This window comes from Melanotaenia boesemani, chromosome 4 (genome assembly GCF_017639745.1).
Source record: "Melanotaenia boesemani isolate fMelBoe1 chromosome 4, fMelBoe1.pri, whole genome shotgun sequence".
NCBI lineage: Eukaryota > Metazoa > Chordata > Actinopteri > Atheriniformes > Melanotaeniidae > Melanotaenia > Melanotaenia boesemani.
Window position 1 is genome coordinate 14,169,387 of NC_055685.1, and position 20,316 is coordinate 14,189,702.

A 20,316-nucleotide genomic window follows, 5' to 3' on the forward strand; every position below is an offset into this window, starting at 1 on the left:
ACACACACAGCAAATTTGAATTGCAGATGCAATACTTCTGCTCATATAATTCTTTCTTTATACATTTCTTTTTAAAATATTTGTCCACAGCTAAATGAAGTCTACTCAAAAAAATTTGGAGATGCCTTCAATCGCACCATCGTCAGAAGCTTCAAGTATGCACTCTTACATGTTTTTATTATTTATTTATTTATTTTACTTTGAGTGTATTATTTGATACTGTTTTGCCAGACATTGATTCATTCATTTCAAAAATATTTTAAACATTAGACCACAAATTTAAGTTTTTCAGCATTTCATTAGAATTTTTTTTTCAGATATCAATTTCATCCTAATTCAGTTCTAATTTAACTGCACTGACAATATTTGACAATAGTGAAATAAGTTATCCAGTAGTATTAATAATTAATGAAAAAAATCTATTTTTCAGGAGCGGATCTGTTGTGGCGGATGTTGAGCTGATCTTCAACCAAGTAGCGACAATGCCAAACGCCTCTTCAGCTGCTAATACTTTGGTAGAGGCTGTTAAGACGAGCAACTTTTCCCTGCGTGTCAACACATCATCTGTTGTTGCCAGTAAGTCTGTTATTTTATTTTATTTTTATTTCATGCCTGATTACATATTATTATTATTATTATTATTATTATTATTATTATTATTATTATTATTATTATTATCATTTCTGTTTTTTAAATGTAACTCAATTTTTAATAAAAAAAATGTGGCTATAATTTTCAGTCGTGCAGACGCCTGAGGTCCCAGTCACAGTTGCTTCTTCGACTTTTGTAAGCACAACATCCATACCAGGTAAAAAAAAAATATATATATATATATGAAGACAAGTTATTACATTTTTTTTATTATAAATTTGTGTAGTAATCTTTTAGAGGCCATATCAGGTGCCAGATAATATGACACACAGCATAATATAATTTTTTTTAATCTTGTTTACTTGAGGAAATACTATTATTACCTCCTACAAATAATGGACTAACATGACTGTAGGGCATGTTTTATTCTACATGTAAAGAAATTCAATATTTTACAGAAATATTCCTTTTAAATGAACAAATTAACCAAAATAATTCTATCACCAGTTAACCCAACATCACCAACTCTAAACACAACTTCACCGGAAGTTATTATGACTTCACCACCAGTCAGTCTAAATGCAACTTCACCAACAGTCCCCATGACATCACAACTACTCAATGACACTTCACCAGTCATTTCAACTTCACCACCTCTTAATGCAACTTCCTCACCAGTCAGCATGACATCACCACCACTTAATGCAACTTCCTCACCAGTCAGCATGACATCACCACCACTAAATGAAACATCATCACCAGTTACTGCATCCTCACCATCAGCCAACATGACCTTTTCAGCTGTCACTATAACTTCATCATCATTCAATGCAACCTCACCAGCATTCAATGTCACTTCTGTACCAGTGATGTTTACCATAACCCCTTCAGGTAAAAGAAAACGTGGTGTCTGTCATGAGTGATTTAATGTTACACAGTAGATAAACTAAACAAAATTAATGTGTCTATAATATCAGCACTAAGACGTGTCTCATCCCTAGCTGCAGTATATAAAATGCAACTGTAAAACTTGAAACTTGCTAATATTAAGTATTAATATTCAATATTAAATGCCACTTCCAGCTCCAATTTCAACCTATCAGCGAATGCAGCAAGCATTGTTGCACAAAGTATGATGTGTTTTGGTTTCTTTTTCATTCCTGACATTTTTTTTATCATCATTGGTCTTCACTATGAGATAAAGTAAGCAGTATTATGTATTAGACTAATGCAACTACTTTAACAATCTTATTTTATTTAACAGGAGTTGATACAACAATTTCACCTACATTAGTGTTTTCAACTGTGTCGCCAGGTAATTTCATGACATTTATATTTTGTTTGTTATACCTTGTTTACATAATAGACTAACACTAGGGTATGTTTAACAGCTGTTGTGGTGTACATGGAATATTCAGACTGAATTCAAACTGCTGAGACAGATAACGATCAGTTCTCAAAAAATATAATAGCTGTGGTTAAGCAAATATTTTGCTCAATTAACCAAAATAATTCCATCACCAGTTAGCACAACATCACCAATGCTCAATGCAACTTCACCTGAAGTCATCATTACATCACCACAACTCAACACAACCGCATCACCACACAATGCAACTTCTCCACCAGTCACCATGACATCACCACCACTCAATGGAACATCCTCACCTTCAATCAGTGTAACTTCACCAGCGCTGAATACAACTTCACCAGTCAGCATGACTTCAACACCACTAAATGAAACATCTTCACCAGTTACTGCATCCCCACCACCAGTGAACATAACCTCACCACCAGTCATTGTGACTTCACCACCACTCAATGCAACTTCTCTGCCACTCACCATGACATCACCACCAGTAAATGCAACTTCTTCACCAGTTACAGTGTCATCACCACCAGCGAACATAACCTCACCAGCAATCACTGTGACTTCACCACCACTAAATGCAACTTCTCCACCAGTCGGCACAACCTCACCACTACCGAGTACAACTTCACCACTAGTCAGTGTAACCTCTGTACCACCAGTGTCCACCACGCTCCCTCCAGGTAAAAGATCATTTAATGTTAGAGGCTAATGTATTAGTGACAGTTGATGTTATGCAGTTGATAAATTAAACCAAATAAATATGTAGATAAAATCAGAACGAAAGCCTTTCATCCTTAGCTGGACTACATACACATATAAACCTGTCAAATATGAGACTTGTTGGTATTTACTTTCATACAATGTTATCTCTCCACCAGCAAATGGAACATCAGCTCAGCCAGTAACTTCAACACCACCAGCAACTACTACTCCCACCACTACTACTACTACTACTACTACTACTGCTACTACTACTACTACTACTACTACAACTGCTGCACCAGCAGATTCAAAGCTCAGTCTGGGATTTAGCTTGAAGCAAAACTTTACTTCAGATCTATCAAACCCTTCCTCCACTGCATTCACAAGTTTGGCACAAACCATAACAAATGTAGTAAGTATAATTACATTTCTTATTATCACAGTTTCTGTGTCAGATGAAATTAATGTTTTTTTTTACTCTAAGCAACTTTGTAACAAGGCATTATTATAGCAGGATAACATTGTGTTGTTGCAGGAGTTCTCTCACACTGTACTTCCTTAATCACAAATATTACTTAACTTCTCGTCAATTAATTTTTTTTCTAGCTTGATCAAATCTATAAAGCAAGATTTGGGAGACGTTTCCTGAGATCACTGATCAGAGCTTTCAGGTACATGACATTTTAAAAAAGACAATAATTATTAAGATGGTATCAAACTTCTCAGATTATTTGTAATGTACCTTTAATTAAACATCTCAGAGCCATGTGTTTATGTAAAAAAATGCTCACTTATCAAAAATATGAATTTTTTTTAGTTTAATTGCTCATTTTTTGAATTCAGGATATTTTCAGTATAAAACACACTTTATATTGTTATTTTATTTGCAGTAAGTTTGACATGAAAGACATAATAACTATAAAAAGAATTCCTTTTACAGACCAGGTTCAGTTGTGGTAGATGCTGAGCTGGTATTCAGCAACTCCAGCTCAGTACCACCCTCCAATGATGCAGCATCTGCTCTGGTGGAGGCAGCAGCATCCAACTCTACCAATTTCACCCTCCCACTGAATCCATCAACTGTTGTTGCATCAAGTATGAATTGATTTATCTGTTTACTTTTACTATGAAATACAATGAACAATGCAAATTTAATTACTAGACTGAAAGATAAAATGTCTACTTTAACAATTCAACTTTGTTTTGGCAGCAATTAATACAACCACAGATGCACCTTCCACAACAGGTAATATCATGATACAACCACATCATTGCATTTTTTATTTTATTGTTTCTCCAGGTTATGTAGTTTCATTGCCTCTTATACATAATGTATTTACAGGACTGTAAGAAATGTTTATCCCTAACTTTGCTGAACACGGCATATTAAGAAACACAACAATCTGATATTAGTGACATTAATTTGTTGCTCGGAATGTGTTTGTTTGTCTAACTAACCAAAATAATTGCACCACCAGTTAACCCATCCTCATCAACACTCAACACAATGTCACCAGTAATCATCACTTCCTCACCACCACTCAGTTTATCATCATCACCAGTCACCATGACATCACCACCACTCAATACAACTTCTCCACCAGTCAGTGTGACATCATCACCACCACTAAATGAAACATCTTCACCAGTTACTGCATCCCCACCACCAGTGAACATAACCTCACCAGCAATCAGCGTGACTTCACCACCACTCAGTGTAACATCATCACCACCACTAAATGCAACTACTCCACCAGTCACCATGACATCACCACCACTCAATACAACTTCTCCATCAGTCAGTGTAACATCATCACTACCAGTAAATGCAACTTCTTCACCAGTTACTGCATCCCCACCACCAGTGAACATAACCTCACCACCAGTCACTGTGACTTCACCACCACTAAATGCAACTTCTCCGCCACTCACCATGGCATCACCACCAGTAAATGCAACTTCTTCACCAGTTACAGTGTCTTCACCACCAGTGAACATAACCTCACCAGCAGTCACTGTGACTTCACCACCACTAAATGCAACTTCTCCACCAGTCGGCACAACCTCACCACTACCGAGCACAACTTCACCACTAATCAGTGTAACCTCTGTACCACCAGTGTCCACCACGCTCCCTCCAGGTAAAAGATCATTTAATGTTAGAGGCTAATGTATTAGTAACAGTTGATGTTATGCAGCTGATAAATTAAACCAAATAAATATGTAGATAAAATCAGAACCAAAGCCTTTCATCCTTAGCTGGACTATATACACATATAAACCTGTCAAATATGAGACTTGTTGGTATTTACTTTCATACAATGTTATCTCTCCACCAGCAAATGGAACATCAGCTCAGCCAGTAACTTCAACACCACCAGCAACTACTACTCCCACCACTACTACTACTACTACTACTACTACTGCTACTACTACTACTACTACTACTACAACTACTACTACTACTACTACAACTGCTGCACCAGCAGATTCAAAGCTCAGTCTGGGATTTAGCTTGACGCAACCCTTTACTTCGGAACTATCAAACCCTTCCTCCTCTGCATTCACAAGTTTGGCACAAACCATAACAAATGCAGTAAGTATAATTACATTTCTTATTATCACAGTTTCTGTGTCAGATGAAATTAATGTTTTTTTTTACTCTAAGCAACTTTGTAACAAGGCATTATTATAGCAGGATAACATTGTGTTGTTGCAGGAGTTCTCTCACACTGTACTTCCTTAATCACAAATATTACTTAACTTCTCGTCAATTAAATTTTTTTCTAGCTTGATCAAATCTATAAAGCAAGATTTGGGAGACGTTTCCTGAGATCACTGATCAGAGCTTTCAGGTACATGACATTTTAAAACAGACAATAATTATTAAGATGGTATCAAACTTCTCAGATTATTTGTAATGTACCTTTATTTAAACATCTCAGAGCCATGTGTTTATGTAAAAAATGCTCACTTATCAAAAATATGAATGTTTTTTTAGTTTAATTGCTCATTTTTTTAATTCAGGATATTTTAATTATAACACCATCTTTATTTTGTTATTTTATTTGCAGTAAGTTTGACATGAAAGAAATAATGACTATAAAAAGAATTCCTTTTACAGATCAGGTTCAGTTGTGGTAGATGCTGAGCTGGTATTCAGCAACTCCAGCTCAGTACCACCCTCAAATGATGCAGCATCTGCTCTGGTGGAGGCAGCAGCATCCAACTCTACCAATTTCACCCTCCCACTGAATACATCAACTGTTGTTGCATCAAGTATGAATTGATTTATCTGTTTACTTTTACTATGAAATACAATGAACAATGCAAATTTAATTACTAGACTGAAAGATAAAATGTCTACTTTAACAATTCAACTTTTGTTTTGGCAGCAATTAATACAACCACAGATGCACCTTCCACAACAGGTAATATCATGATACAACCACATCATTACATTTTTTATTTTATTGTTTCTCCCGGTTATGTAGTTTCATTGCCTCTTATACATAATGTATTTACAGGACTGTAAGAAATGTTTATCCCTAACTTTGCTGAACACGGCATATTAAGAAACACAACAATCTGATATTAGTGACATTAATTTGTTGCTCGGAATGTGTTTGTTTGTCTAACTAACCAAAATAATTGCACCACCAGTTAACCCATCCTCATCAACACTCAACACAATGTCACCAGTAATCATCACTACCTCACCACCACTCAGTTTATCATCATCACCAGTCACCATGACATCACCACCACTCAATACAACTTCTCCACCAGTCAGTGTGACATCATCACCACCACTAAATGAAACATCTTCACCAGTTACTGCATCCCCACCACCAGTGAACATAACCTCACCAGCAATCAGCGTGACTTCACCACCACTCAATACAACTTCTCCACCAGTCACCATGACATCACCACCACTCAATACAACTTCTCCATCAGTCAGTGTAACATCATCACCACCACTAAATGCAACTACTCCACCAGTCACCATGACATCACCCCCACTCAATACAACTTCTCCACCAGTCAGTGTGACATCATCACCACCAGTAAATGCAACTTCTTCACCAGTTACTGCATCCCCACCACCAGTGAACATAACCTCACCAGCAATCAGCGTGACTTCACCACCACTCAGTGTAACATCATCACCACCACTAAATGCAACTACTCCACCAGTCACCATGACATCACCACCACTCAATACAACTTCTCCATCAGTCAGTGTAACATCATCACTACCAGTAAATGCAACTTCTTCACCAGTTACTGCATCCCCACCACCAGTGAACATAACCTCACCACCAGTCACTGTGACTTCACCACCACTAAATGCAACTTCTCCGCCACTCACCATGGCATCACCACCAGTAAATGCAACTTCTTCACCAGTTACAGTGTCTTCACCACCAGTGAACATAACCTCACCAGCAGTCACTGTGACTTCACCACCACTAAATGCAACTTCTCCACCAGTCGGCACAACCTCACCACTACCGAGCACAACTTCACCACTAATCAGTGTAACCTCTGTACCACCAGTGTCCACCACGCTCCCTCCAGGTAAAAGATCATTTAATGTTAGAGGCTAATGTATTAGTAACAGTTGATGTTATGCAGCTGATAAATTAAACCAAATAAATATGTAGATAAAATCAGAACCAAAGCCTTTCATCCTTAGCTGGACTATATACACATATAAACCTGTCAAATATGAGACTTGTTGGTATTTACTTTCATACAATGTTATCTCTCCACCAGCAAATGGAACATCAGCTCAGCCAGTAACTTCAACACCACCAGCAACTACTACTCCCACCACTACTACTACTACTACTACTACTACTGCTACTACTACTACTACTACTACTACAACTACTACTACTACTACTACAACTGCTGCACCAGCAGATTCAAAGCTCAGTCTGGGATTTAGCTTGACGCAACCCTTTACTTCGGAACTATCAAACCCTTCCTCCTCTGCATTCACAAGTTTGGCACAAACCATAACAAATGCAGTAAGTATAATTACATTTCTTATTATCACAGTTTCTGTGTCAGATGAAATTAATGTTTTTTTTTACTCTAAGCAACTTTGTAACAAGGCATTATTATAGCAGGATAACATTGTGTTGTTGCAGGAGTTCTCTCACACTGTACTTCCTTAATCACAAATATTACTTAACTTCTCGTCAATTAAATTTTTTTCTAGCTTGATCAAATCTATAAAGCAAGATTTGGGAGACGTTTCCTGAGATCACTGATCAGAGCTTTCAGGTACATGACATTTTAAAACAGACAATAATTATTAAGATGGTATCAAACTTCTCAGATTATTTGTAATGTACCTTTATTTAAACATCTCAGAGCCATGTGTTTATGTAAAAAATGCTCACTTATCAAAAATATGAATGTTTTTTTAGTTTAATTGCTCATTTTTTTAATTCAGGATATTTTAATTATAACACCATCTTTATTTTGTTATTTTATTTGCAGTAAGTTTGACATGAAAGAAATAATGACTATAAAAAGAATTCCTTTTACAGATCAGGTTCAGTTGTGGTAGATGCTGAGCTGGTATTCAGCAACTCCAGCTCAGTACCACCCTCAAATGATGCAGCATCTGCTCTGGTGGAGGCAGCAGCATCCAACTCTACCAATTTCACCCTCCCACTGAATACATCAACTGTTGTTGCATCAAGTATGAATTGATTTATCTGTTTACTTTTACTATGAAATACAATGAACAATGCAAATTTAATTACTAGACTGAAAGATAAAATGTCTACTTTAACAATTCAACTTTTGTTTTGGCAGCAATTAATACAACCACAGATGCACCTTCCACAACAGGTAATATCATGATACAACCACATCATTACATTTTTTATTTTATTGTTTCTCCCGGTTATGTAGTTTCATTGCCTCTTATACATAATGTATTTACAGGACTGTAAGAAATGTTTATCCCTAACTTTGCTGAACACGGCATATTAAGAAACACAACAATCTGATATTAGTGACATTAATTTGTTGCTCGGAATGTGTTTGTTTGTCTAACTAACCAAAATAATTGCACCACCAGTTAACCCATCCTCATCAACACTCAACACAATGTCACCAGTAATCATCACTACCTCACCACCACTCAGTTTATCATCATCACCAGTCACCATGACATCACCACCACTCAATACAACTTCTCCACCAGTCAGTGTGACATCATCACCACCACTAAATGAAACATCTTCACCAGTTACTGCATCCCCACCACCAGTGAACATAACCTCACCAGCAATCAGCGTGACTTCACCACCACTCAATACAACTTCTCCACCAGTCACCATGACATCACCACCACTCAATACAACTTCTCCATCAGTCAGTGTAACATCATCACCACCACTAAATGCAACTACTCCACCAGTCACCATGACATCACCCCCACTCAATACAACTTCTCCACCAGTCAGTGTGACATCATCACCACCAGTAAATGCAACTTCTTCACCAGTTACTGCATCCCCACCACCAGTAAACATAACCTCACCACCACTCACCATGACATCACCACCAGTAAATGCAACTTCTCCACCAGTCGGCACAACCTCACCACTACCGAGCACAACTTCAACACTAGTCAGTGTAACCTCTGTACCACCAGTGTCCACCACGCTCCCTCCAGGTAAAAGATCATTTAATGTTAGAGGCTAATGTCTTAGTGACAGTTGATGTTATGCAGTTGATAAATTAAACCAAATAAATATGTAGATAAAATCAGAACGAAAGCCTTTCATCCTTAGCTGGACTACATACACATATAAACCTGTCAAATATGAGACTTGTTGGTATTTACTTTCATACAATGTTATCTCTCCACCAGCAAATGGAACATCAGCTCAGACAGTAACTTCAACACCACCAGCAACTACTACTCCCACCACTACTACTACTACTACTACTACTACTGCTACTACTACTACTACTACTACAGCTGCTGCACCAGCAGATTCAAAGCTCAGTCTGGGATTTAGCTTGAAGCAAAACTTTACTTCGGATCTATTAAACCCTTCCTCCTCTGCATTCACAAGTTTGGCACAAACCATAACAAATGTAGTAAGTATAATTACATTTCTTATTATCACAGTTTCTGTGTCAGATGAAATTAATGTTTTTTTTTACTCTAAGCAACTTTGTAACAAGGCATTATTATAGCAGGATAACATTGTGTTGTTGCAGGAGTTCTCTCTCACTGTACTTCCTTAATCACAAATATTACTTAACTTCTCGTCAATTAAATTTTTTTCTAGCTTGATCGAATCTATACAGCAAGATTTGGGAGACGTTTCCTGAGATCACTGATCAGAGCTTTCAGGTACATGACATTATAAAACAGACTATAATTATTAAGATGGTATCAAACTTCTCAGATTATTTGTAATGCACCTTTAATTAAACATCTCAGAGCCATGTGTTTATGTAAAAAATGCTCACTTATCAAAAATATGAATTTTTTTTTAGTTTAATTGCTCATTTGTTGAATTCAGGATATTTTCAGTATAAAACACACTTTATATTGTTATTTTATTTGCAGTAAGTTTGACATGAAAGAAATAATGACTGTAAAAAGAATTCCTTTTACAGATCAGGTTCAGTTGTGGTAGATGCTGAGCTGGTTTTCAGCAACTCCAGCTCAGTTCCACCGACCAATGATGCAGCATCTGCTCTGGTGGAGGCAGCATCATCCAACTCTACCAATTTCACCCTCCCACTGAATACATCAACTGTTGTTGCATCAAGTATGAATTGATTTATCTGTTTACTTTTACTATGAAATACAATGAACAATGCAAATTTAATTACTAGACCGAAAGATAAAATGTCTACTTTAATAATTCAACTTTGTTTTGGCAGCAATTAATACAACCACAGATGCACCTTCCACAACAGGTAATATCATGATACAACCACATCATTACATTTTTTATTTTATTGTTTCTCCCGGTTATGTAGTTTCATTGCCTCTTATACATAATGTATTTACAGGACTGTAAGAAATGTTTATCCCTAACTTTGCTGAATATAGCATATTAAGAAACACAACAATCTGATATTAGTGACATTAATTTGTTGCTCGGAATGTGTTTTTGTCTAACTAACCAAAATAATTGCACCACCAGTTAACCCATCCTCATCAACACTCAACACAATGTCACCAGTAGTCATCACTACCTCACCACCACTCAGTGTATCATTATCACCAGTCACCATGACATCACCACCACTCAATACAACATCTCCACCACTCAGTGTAACATCATCACCACCACTAAATGCAACTACTCCACCAGTCACCATGACATCACCACCACTCAATACAACTTCTCCATCAGTCAGTGTAACATCATCACCAGTCAGTGTGGCATCGTCATCAGTCATGACATCACAGCCACTCTCTGTCACATCACCACAAACAATGTCCACTATTTCCTCACCAGGTAAACGAGTGTCTCTTGTAAACCATTACTTGAGTGCAAGATAGTTTTACTTAGTGCATTTTATTTTTTATTTTTCGATATTGACATTTAGGAGCTGTCATTTGTAAACTTGAAAAATGTTAAATTAAATGTTCATATTATTCCTTATTTATTTATTTGTCCCCCAATTTTGCCAGCAACAACAGCGACTCCTGCAACCACCACTGCATCTACAAATCCACCTTTGGCCAGTGAGGGAACCCTGGGTCTTACATTTAGTCTCAACCAAACATTTACATCAGCTCTCTCAAATAAAACCTCAAATGAATTTCAAAGTTTGGCTGCAAAAGTCATCAGTGAGGTAAGATGTTTATAGAATATAATCTAATAGATCGCTCTAAATAATATTTCGTTCTGATTTAATTAAGTTTACTTTGCAAAAAATATATGCTGTATCGTAATCTTTGGGTTTTTGTTCTTGTTCTTTATTTTATGGTTCTACTGTAGTCTTGTCTTCTTTAAGTTCTGTCTTGTTTTCTGTTTTATTTTGTGGTGTTTTGTCCCGTTGTTAATTCTGTATATATACTTCCTACTCCCTGCTGCCAGTAACTAATTGTCACACTTACTTCTGTTGTCTAATGAAACCTTTACACTACCGTCATCTGCCTCTGATATTTCTATCAAGCATTTGGGTCCCAATTCCTCATTTCCAGCTTCCATAATCCACAACATTGTGTGTATGAAAAGACAAACACATATGGTTTCAATTTTATACCATAATCATGTCAGTGACATTAAAATATTTCTGGAAACTGATCGCTGTGAGAAGCTAACAAATACAGTATAATTGAAAATACAATAATTTGTCTGTAATTACTCTTCTTGGTTGTCACTGTCAAGAAGCAAAAAATTCACCAGTGTTTTAGAAGTAAATTCCTAAAGGTCTTCAATGATTTTGTAAAATTGTTTGTGAACAAACCAAATACAGCAGATTGAAAAAAAAAGAAGAAAAGAAAAAAAAAGTACATTTGTGGAAAGCCATTTATTTCACACCTACATTATGTTTTTCAGGTAAACATAGTGTGTAGAAGAATTTTCGGAAATCGTTTCCTTCGCTCCATTGTTAATACATTCAGGTGCGTATAACCTAGTTATTTACTTTTTCAAGATGTCCTGATTACTTCACCTAAAATGACCTGCATTTCCTATCTTAATTTCTTTCTCATTGCAGGAGTGGATCAGTTGTTACAGACATGACTCTTGTCTTCCAAGACAACAGCTCAGTTCCATCACAAAGCAATGCAACTGCAGAACTCAGCACTGCACTTACCAGCAATTCAACCTCACTTAATATTATAGCAGGCAGTGTCAATGCAAGTAAGTATAAAGATAAAATTTAGTTTGTTTATTAATCTCTCAATTAGATTCCTATTATAGAACTATACTGATTAAATATCCCACTACTTCTACTGCAGCCACAACAACAACTCCGGCAACTAACTCTACTGAAACTCCAGTGACATCCACTGCTGCAACTTCAGTGATTAGTACTGCTTCAGCAGCCACTAATGCTTCAGCAGCCACTAATGCTTCAGCAGCCACTAATGCTTCAGTAGCTACCACAGCTACTACAACAACTACTACTGGAACTACCGTGAGCACACCATCAACAAATCCTCCATCATCCACTGAAGGAATCCTTCGCCTTAGGTTTCGTCTTAAACGACTATTTACATCAGATCTCTCCGACTCATCCTCAGCAGCTTTCAAGAGCCTAGCTTTAACAGTGATCACAGAGGTAAGATGTTAGCAAATGTGATCTGCATTAAAACAGTTCAAAACAAATAAACTGAAATGTACTGAAACTGAAAGCCAGTGTAACCTCTTCTACCATACAGTCCTGCTGCCATAAGTGATAAGACATGCTGATTTGCATGGGTTTGTCTAAATTTTAATGAATAAGACACGTGAATAAGTAGCTTTAAAAGTTGTATAAAGATTGCAGCATTGAAAATGCTTTCCCAGAAGTTTCTAGTCTAATAGGCACTAATGGACCACCATACCAATACAGGCTTTGGAAATGATACTGATAACAATCAAGATATCCAATCAAAATTTGTTTTGGACTGTAGACGATGACAGTGTTTCTAGATCCTGTTCACAAATGGTTTCTTCTTTATATGACAGTCTTCTGCATTTGTGGATGACACACACATATATCATGAACTGTGTTTACCTGCATAATGAAGTATTCTTTTAGCACATGCATTGATTTCCATTTTTTTAAATGCAGTATATGCAGAGTGCTGAACCTTTGTGAAACTTCTTAGAGAGACTACCTCTCTAAGGTGCTAATTCTTTTTCATTCCGCAACATGTTCCTCAAGCTGTTTCTTTTTGACACCACTTATTTTTTAAGCCTTTTGTTGCCTGCCCTAACTTTTTAAAAATGTGTTGCTTTCATCATATTCATTTTTAATTAAAAAATGTTCTACTGCTAAATGCACACTAGCTTATAAAATTCGTACACATTATATCCTTTTACTTGTTACACAGCATCTGAACCTTTTGGAATTGGGGTTGTCAATGAATGCAGATAAAATATCTGATTTCTTATAATTATTTTGGAAACAGATACAAGATAAGAGATTTTTTTTAAATCTTGTTCTTTGCTGTCATTTGGGTTTTCAGTCATTTACCAGTAACGTTGTCTTTCAGATTAACAGAGTGAGCGCTAAACTCTATGGATTAAAATTCCTTCGCTCCATTATTAACTCATTCACGTAAGACTACATTACAGTAACTTAAAGAATTTTTGGTATTTTTCTTTCATCTGCTGTATTTTATAAATGCTTTGTTATGTGTTTGACACTGTAGGAATGGATCAGTGGTTGTCGATATGGGTCTTGTGTTCCAAAATCAAAGCGTGGTTCCTTCGGTATTGAATGCTGCCGCTGATTTTAACAGAGAACTTGCTACTTCTACAACCTTGGATTTCATGCCAGACAGTGTTGTTACAGGTAAAGTATTGGAGACTTTAAAAAAGTTTAACCTAAACATTTTTTTGCTGAGCATTTTAATAAAGAATTAAAAGCAGACTAATTTCTTGAACTGCATAGAGAAAAATAGCGAAGTTGGATTAAATGTCCTTTTCAGGCTATTGCTTGACTTTAGTAATTCACTTAAATCGATTACATTATCTAATACCTATGTTTTTTTTTTGTTGTTGTTGTTTGTTATATTTAATATTTCAGAGTCAGCACTGACACCCAGCAACAACAGTTCTCCTCTACCCACAGTGAGCACTTTGGCAATGTTTTCGCTAACAGTTCTGACTGTGTCACAGACGCTGATTGGCTCATAACACCGAGATCCTACCAACAGCCTCTGCTGCGCTGCAAAATATGAGATAATAAATGTACCAAGAAACAAAAAAGGCCTTAACTATTGTGCATTATGAAATTTACCAAAACACCAAGTGGTAAAAGATGTGTGCTGTGTATCAAACATGAAAACAAGTTTGTAGTATTTTCCAAAATATTTATCATGTTTTATTTAATTTACTAATCAAATGAAAGTATTTAGTTTTTCTCTACAAATCAATTTTTCCTTGATTTCAGTGCAGCACAGTTAAAGTATATGTAAATGAAATTACAAAGACATAAATAATATTTATTTTATATTAAAAGTATTATGTGACTAAGCTAGATAAGATTTGTCATCCGAAGTCAGCATGCAGGGAAATGGTTAAATTGAAGAGGACTGCAGTTAATGCAGTGTGGCACTAAAAGCTATGAGAGTAGAAGTTAATGATCTTGATGCATGAGATGATTTATATTCTGTTTGAAACCAATAATTAATGTTCAAGTTTGACAGCAAGCTTCCAATCTATATTTATAAACACAGCAACAACCCCTTACAATGTTTTTTGTAAGTACTATAATATGGTTTTCTTGCAAGGTCGCCAAGTATCAAGTGAATAGTGTGCACTGCCCTTGAATTTGATTAAGACTGTTAGTCTAGAACGTTGAGTTAATCTTAATGGTGATGTATGATGAAGTATACCTTTAACTGTTTACTGGCATCTGTTGAATGATTTTTCTGAAGGTTTAAAAACAATGGAAATGCCAAAACTGCACTGTTAATTAGCAAATAAATGAAAGTTTATCTTTTAAATATACATGTTATTTTGATCATTTGTCTCTAACATCTCTTTGTAAAAACAAAATAATTTTTGTTTTTCTTTCTTAGTATGTTGAGAATGGACATGCTTCAGATTCTTTGTACTCACTGGATAGAAATAAACCATTTTAAGCTTCATATCTGTAACAGTTACTGACTGTTATTTAATTTATATATAAAAAAAACAAAACAAAAAAAAAACGTGTTGCTCTGTTTAAGTAGCGGCTGTGAGCGCATTCATTGATGCAGAAAAAATGCAAGTATTTACAGAAGATTTCTGATGCAAACATCCTGACATATTCCATTTAAACTAAGAGAACAGAAATGACAGAACTCCATACATAATCATTAGTGGTTTTAGTTTAAAATGCTCTTGTGACTTAATATGTCAGTATGTATTGTAAGAGGGGTTTAATTAATCTCAGCCAAATACTTGTTAATAATGAATGAATAGTGCAACGGGTATAATTTATATTTATTTATTTTTTTAACAATTGACCTGTAATGAGAACATCACACCAGCAGAGGGCTGTATTGCCTGAAGGATGATTACACATTCCTGAGATGTTAAAACCATGGTTTTATCGTTAGTAAAGGTTGTTAAGTCAAGGTTACAGTGCTCTCATATTACTGTTTTCCTAAACAAATAAATATAATAAAGAACACAAGCAGAGAGAACTAATGAACAGACACCAAAAGAAAGAAAGAAAAAATAAAGACAATTAATTAAACTTTCGGTTAAAAGACCTGAAAAAAGTGAGAGAGAGAAAAAGGCACAATTATTTGAGTTGAGTAAACAAAACCTTACAATGCTTCCAGTAATTTTCACCAGAAAAGATGTGGTTCTGCAACCAAAGTTTCATTCAATTAACCAGCATTAAATGGCATGTAAATTCCTTTATTCACCACTCTTTTCAGTTTTAAATAAGACGTGACCACTTGATGCTTAAACACAACACGAATAGATGAAAATAGTTAAGGATAACAGGTATGAAATTTTAAACTCACAACAAAGAATTGATTTGGAAAAATAATGACAAAGTTTCATTAAATTATAATTCATGCCAGGGACATAATAATTCAGATGTACCTCTACCTATATCACTAGAATACATCTTGAAAGAAACTGATTTAAGTCTGTTATAAGTTTCAAAAAGGCTTTCTCTGCTATTTTTTAACGCTTTATTTCAGTAGCAGGCCATCTGTAGTCTTTTATACATTGTTCTATATCTGTTCAATATTTACAGTTCCAGTTATTTTAACAAACTCCTTGAGCCACACCTGTTTTCACTTAGTTTATTACTTTATCCAAACCATAGTTGATAACCTTGAGCACCCAGAAATACTTACCGACATCAGTTTTCTTTGTTTATTTCCAGATCGTATTTGTTGTCTTACTAGTCAATAATTCCTATGTAATGCCTGACTAAACAAAAAAAGAAAGATGATTAGATGCATTAGGGTAATTTAAAGTGAACTATTAACTAAATGGTACTTTACTAATCCTGAAGAGAAATTAGTTGCCGTTAAAGGGGAAAAAAATGTACAAACATAGGTTTATACAAGACAAAAGTGAAAAAGACTAGGAATGAATAAAGAAGCAGCAAGATCATGCATTTCATCCTGAAAGAGTTTGTACTTGTGCACAGAGCCAATTTAAAGGGTTCTATACCAGTCTTTATTTTAAGTAAAGAAGTTTTTCTGAATAAATCTCATTGTTTGATCAGCTTATTGTAAACAGAGTGTGTAGTCATGTTTATTATGTTAACAGCTTGTACAACATGTTTTTTTTTTTTTTTTTTTGCAACCCCCTCTATGAGCTCTAGCAGTCTTAAGCACAGAAACAGTTTTCCTTTCCAGCTTCTCAAATATCTTCCAGTTATGGGCTGGGAGATTTTTTTTAACTTAACTGCATATCTTTGTTATTTACAAAAAAATGTTACAAACATTGAAAATATGGGACAAAATACGGTTCTTGGTGGAGAATCAATAAGGAGTGGCATTCTTTAACACTCATTCCTGTTTATACTCGTTTACATTGTCTAACCTGATTTGAAAATAAAGTACACTTAACGAGGCTTTAAAGGCTCCAAAATAAAATTAGTAATGTAAGATGGGAAAATTTGAGAGCAGTAGTAAGTGGATTATGGCTCCTGCACAGAACTGTCCATCAAAATTATCTTTGGCCCTACTGTTGACCTCTGATTTATAATGTGAAATTTAAAATAAAGAATATTTTGAGCCCCTGTTTTGTAGAAAATAAACATACATGTATACTGGTTATGACCAACGAGGACATTGTAATGAGTCATTATATCTTAACATGCATATGAAATACCTTGTCAGTGATCATTTGCCAGTTTCATTCAATGTGACAAACTATGATTTCTTTTGTTGTGAAAAAAAAAAAACATTACAAATGGTAATGAAATGTGTAATCATATTTAATGAGTCACTTTCTTTGGCCTCCTGTAAATTTAACAAAGCACAGGAATCAAAGTCTCTATATTTTTCATTCAGGAACAAAAGAACAGATGTGCAGCAGTCTACCCTGTCTGTTAAGCACACTTGCATTACACATATGAATGACTGTTTAAAAAAAACATTAATTATTGAGCCTTTTAGTGCACCTCTCATTAAAAATCCCCAATGTTTAATTAGAACACATCCGCCACACTTGAAATACGTCTGTCACTGGCTAAAACCCAAGGTATTCAAGCTCGGCAGGATTGGCTGTGGTCTGTAGCACACTGACATACATGAAAGGGATGATGGGAGCTGCTTTAAGGTTATGTACCTATGCTAATATAAATATGCTTATAGAACTTGGTGTTTTGTTTTTTTTTGTTTTGTTTTGTTTTTGAGTGAACATATTTTGCTTTTTTTTGTTAAAGTGTAACACACTTGCATTAATTGGATCTAAAAATCATTACCATGTTACACAGTTAATTGAACTGGTTACTTTTCATTAGAACAATGATTGTGTATGGAAAAAAAAAAATGTCCTCTGCAATTTGGAATGAATTAATACCTAAATCTCACCATGTAACCATACAAAGTTCAATCACAAGAAGAAGCAAATAATAATAATAATAATAAACATCTCCATAAAGAATTTTTTCAGATGGTACTGAAATGACAGTCCATGTTATATCATCACTAACTAATCCATCCAACCTACAAATGTTGCATACATAAAATTACACACAGCAAAGTTTGTCCTATCTTTTATTCATAACAGCAGAAATAGACGTTAAGTGTAAAAATGCTCTCCTTTCGCCCATCATTGCTAATACAGATTTGGAAGTTAGACCATGTTGACTCTTTTGGTGAATTTGTTGTGTATCACATGGTTTTATTTAATGCAATAGACACGTTTCACTGTGCAAAAGCCTTATCATGTGGCAATAAAAAAAAAAAACTTAATACACAGTGTATACACACAATGTAAAGTATGTGTAGTACAGTATATATGTATGTATGTATAACTGTGTACATCAATGTTGTCTTAATTTAACTTTGCTCTCAAATATAGTGTATTGTCTTGTCTTGTCACCAACAAATAAAATCATTTTAGTTTTTTTTTTTCTCTAACGTATCATAAAAAGTCTAGCCAATCAGAAAGTTTGCAAATGTAAACATCGTGACTGCTATTTCCACAAATGAACTGCTGGCGGAGTAGGCAGCAGACGTCTATTGTTGCATGGATTCATTGCAGCCCACTTCCCACCTCTCACATCCTTCTTGCCTGTATAAAACCAAGGTTGATAGAGCTGCAGTGAGATGCACAAATGAGGGCAGACGATCATCTTTCTTCTGTACAGGTGAGTATTATTGTTTGTTCAGTTTCCTATTTGTAGCTGATGAGAAAAAGTCAGAGTTGTTTGTTTTTAACACTGGCTGAAAACATGCTGATTTAAATAGTTAGATGGAAAGATAAAGCTGACTGCAGTGACCTAATATCCAAATTATTCTTAGCAGAATCATCAGATGAAAAAGAAATTAAATTAAAGTTGATAGCTTTTTGATCTGCCTAATGTTTTTTTTACCATTATAACACTGTTCACTACCATTCTGATAGACTGCAATAGGCATGGACATTTATTTTTTATTCACTTGATAACATTTGTGTGAGACTGAGTAAATAAAGATATAACAAAAATACTTTTGGAGTAATTCTTTATAATTGTAACAATTTAGTAATGGTTGCTTTTATTTGCTTATGTGACAGAGAGAATGCATTATTTCCAAGCTCTAGTGTAGATCTATGTATCAAATGGATAAAATAGAACAAGCCGTGTGGACAGAGGTGGAGTGAGAAGAAAATGATGCATAGATATTTTTCATTTAACCGTGAAGGGCAATCTTTCTCACTAAGAAGGTAAAAGGCACAATAAAGGACTAAAGGAATAAAAAAAAAAAAAAAAAAGAAAGAAAAGCATTGCAACAAACAACAGTAGATATCTTTAATATTTTACTTCTGGACTCATCCAGAGTAAATTCTCTCTCACCCAATATCAGTTGGGACAGGCTCCAGTCTCCAGCCTGAATAAGATAACATGAAGATGGATGGACACATTCACTTCCATGAAGTTAGAGTAACCTCAAATTTTATTTTTTATTATTATTATTTTTTTTTCAAAAACACGTAACTTTATTTTCTTCACATCTTCCACTATTTTATCCTGGGTCTCTTTTAAGTTGGCATATTTTAGATCCTCTGTTGTTATAGTCCAGTGAAACATTAAACAACTGTAGTTTGCTTGACTGGTAAATATATCTTAATTCAGTAATTTATGCTGTTTTTTACATTAAGTGCTGTAAATTCCATTTTTTAGATCCAATGATTCTGGTTAAGTTACAGCACATAAGTTACCAAATATAAAGTTTATTAATAGGAATTGTCCTCCCTTTATTTATCTCAACTTCTTTAGAAAACCCAACTCCTCAAGCCAAAAATCTAAAAAAAAAA

The 20,316-nt window shown here is 35.1% G+C and overlaps 1 protein-coding gene across 1 annotated transcript in view; it reads left to right on the forward strand.

Moving 5' to 3' along the window:
• Positions 1-15,482, forward strand: part of LOC121638586 (uncharacterized threonine-rich GPI-anchored glycoprotein PJ4664.02-like) — a 28,281-nt gene extending 12,799 nt beyond the window's left edge. Inside the window, exons 20-52 of the mRNA XM_041983447.1 lie at positions 91-155; positions 431-576; positions 740-808; positions 1,856-1,906; positions 2,116-2,643; positions 2,842-3,077; positions 3,272-3,336; positions 3,606-3,760; positions 3,876-3,911; positions 4,144-4,806; positions 5,005-5,261; positions 5,456-5,520; positions 5,790-5,944; positions 6,061-6,096; positions 6,329-7,249; positions 7,448-7,704; positions 7,899-7,963; positions 8,233-8,387; positions 8,504-8,539; positions 8,772-9,371; positions 9,570-9,802; positions 9,997-10,061; positions 10,331-10,485; positions 10,601-10,636; positions 10,867-10,983; positions 11,029-11,184; positions 11,361-11,524; positions 12,235-12,299; positions 12,395-12,540; positions 12,639-12,961; positions 13,881-13,945; positions 14,040-14,182; positions 14,417-15,482. Coding sequence (XP_041839381.1) covers positions 91-155; positions 431-576; positions 740-808; positions 1,856-1,906; positions 2,116-2,643; positions 2,842-3,077; positions 3,272-3,336; positions 3,606-3,760; positions 3,876-3,911; positions 4,144-4,806; positions 5,005-5,261; positions 5,456-5,520; positions 5,790-5,944; positions 6,061-6,096; positions 6,329-7,249; positions 7,448-7,704; positions 7,899-7,963; positions 8,233-8,387; positions 8,504-8,539; positions 8,772-9,371; positions 9,570-9,802; positions 9,997-10,061; positions 10,331-10,485; positions 10,601-10,636; positions 10,867-10,983; positions 11,029-11,184; positions 11,361-11,524; positions 12,235-12,299; positions 12,395-12,540; positions 12,639-12,961; positions 13,881-13,945; positions 14,040-14,182; positions 14,417-14,526 — 6,339 coding nt within the window. The 3' untranslated portion in view covers positions 14,527-15,482. The remainder of the gene's footprint in view (positions 1-90; positions 156-430; positions 577-739; positions 809-1,855; positions 1,907-2,115; positions 2,644-2,841; positions 3,078-3,271; positions 3,337-3,605; positions 3,761-3,875; positions 3,912-4,143; positions 4,807-5,004; positions 5,262-5,455; positions 5,521-5,789; positions 5,945-6,060; positions 6,097-6,328; positions 7,250-7,447; positions 7,705-7,898; positions 7,964-8,232; positions 8,388-8,503; positions 8,540-8,771; positions 9,372-9,569; positions 9,803-9,996; positions 10,062-10,330; positions 10,486-10,600; positions 10,637-10,866; positions 10,984-11,028; positions 11,185-11,360; positions 11,525-12,234; positions 12,300-12,394; positions 12,541-12,638; positions 12,962-13,880; positions 13,946-14,039; positions 14,183-14,416) is intronic.
• Positions 15,483-20,316: the final 4,834 nt, after the last annotated feature.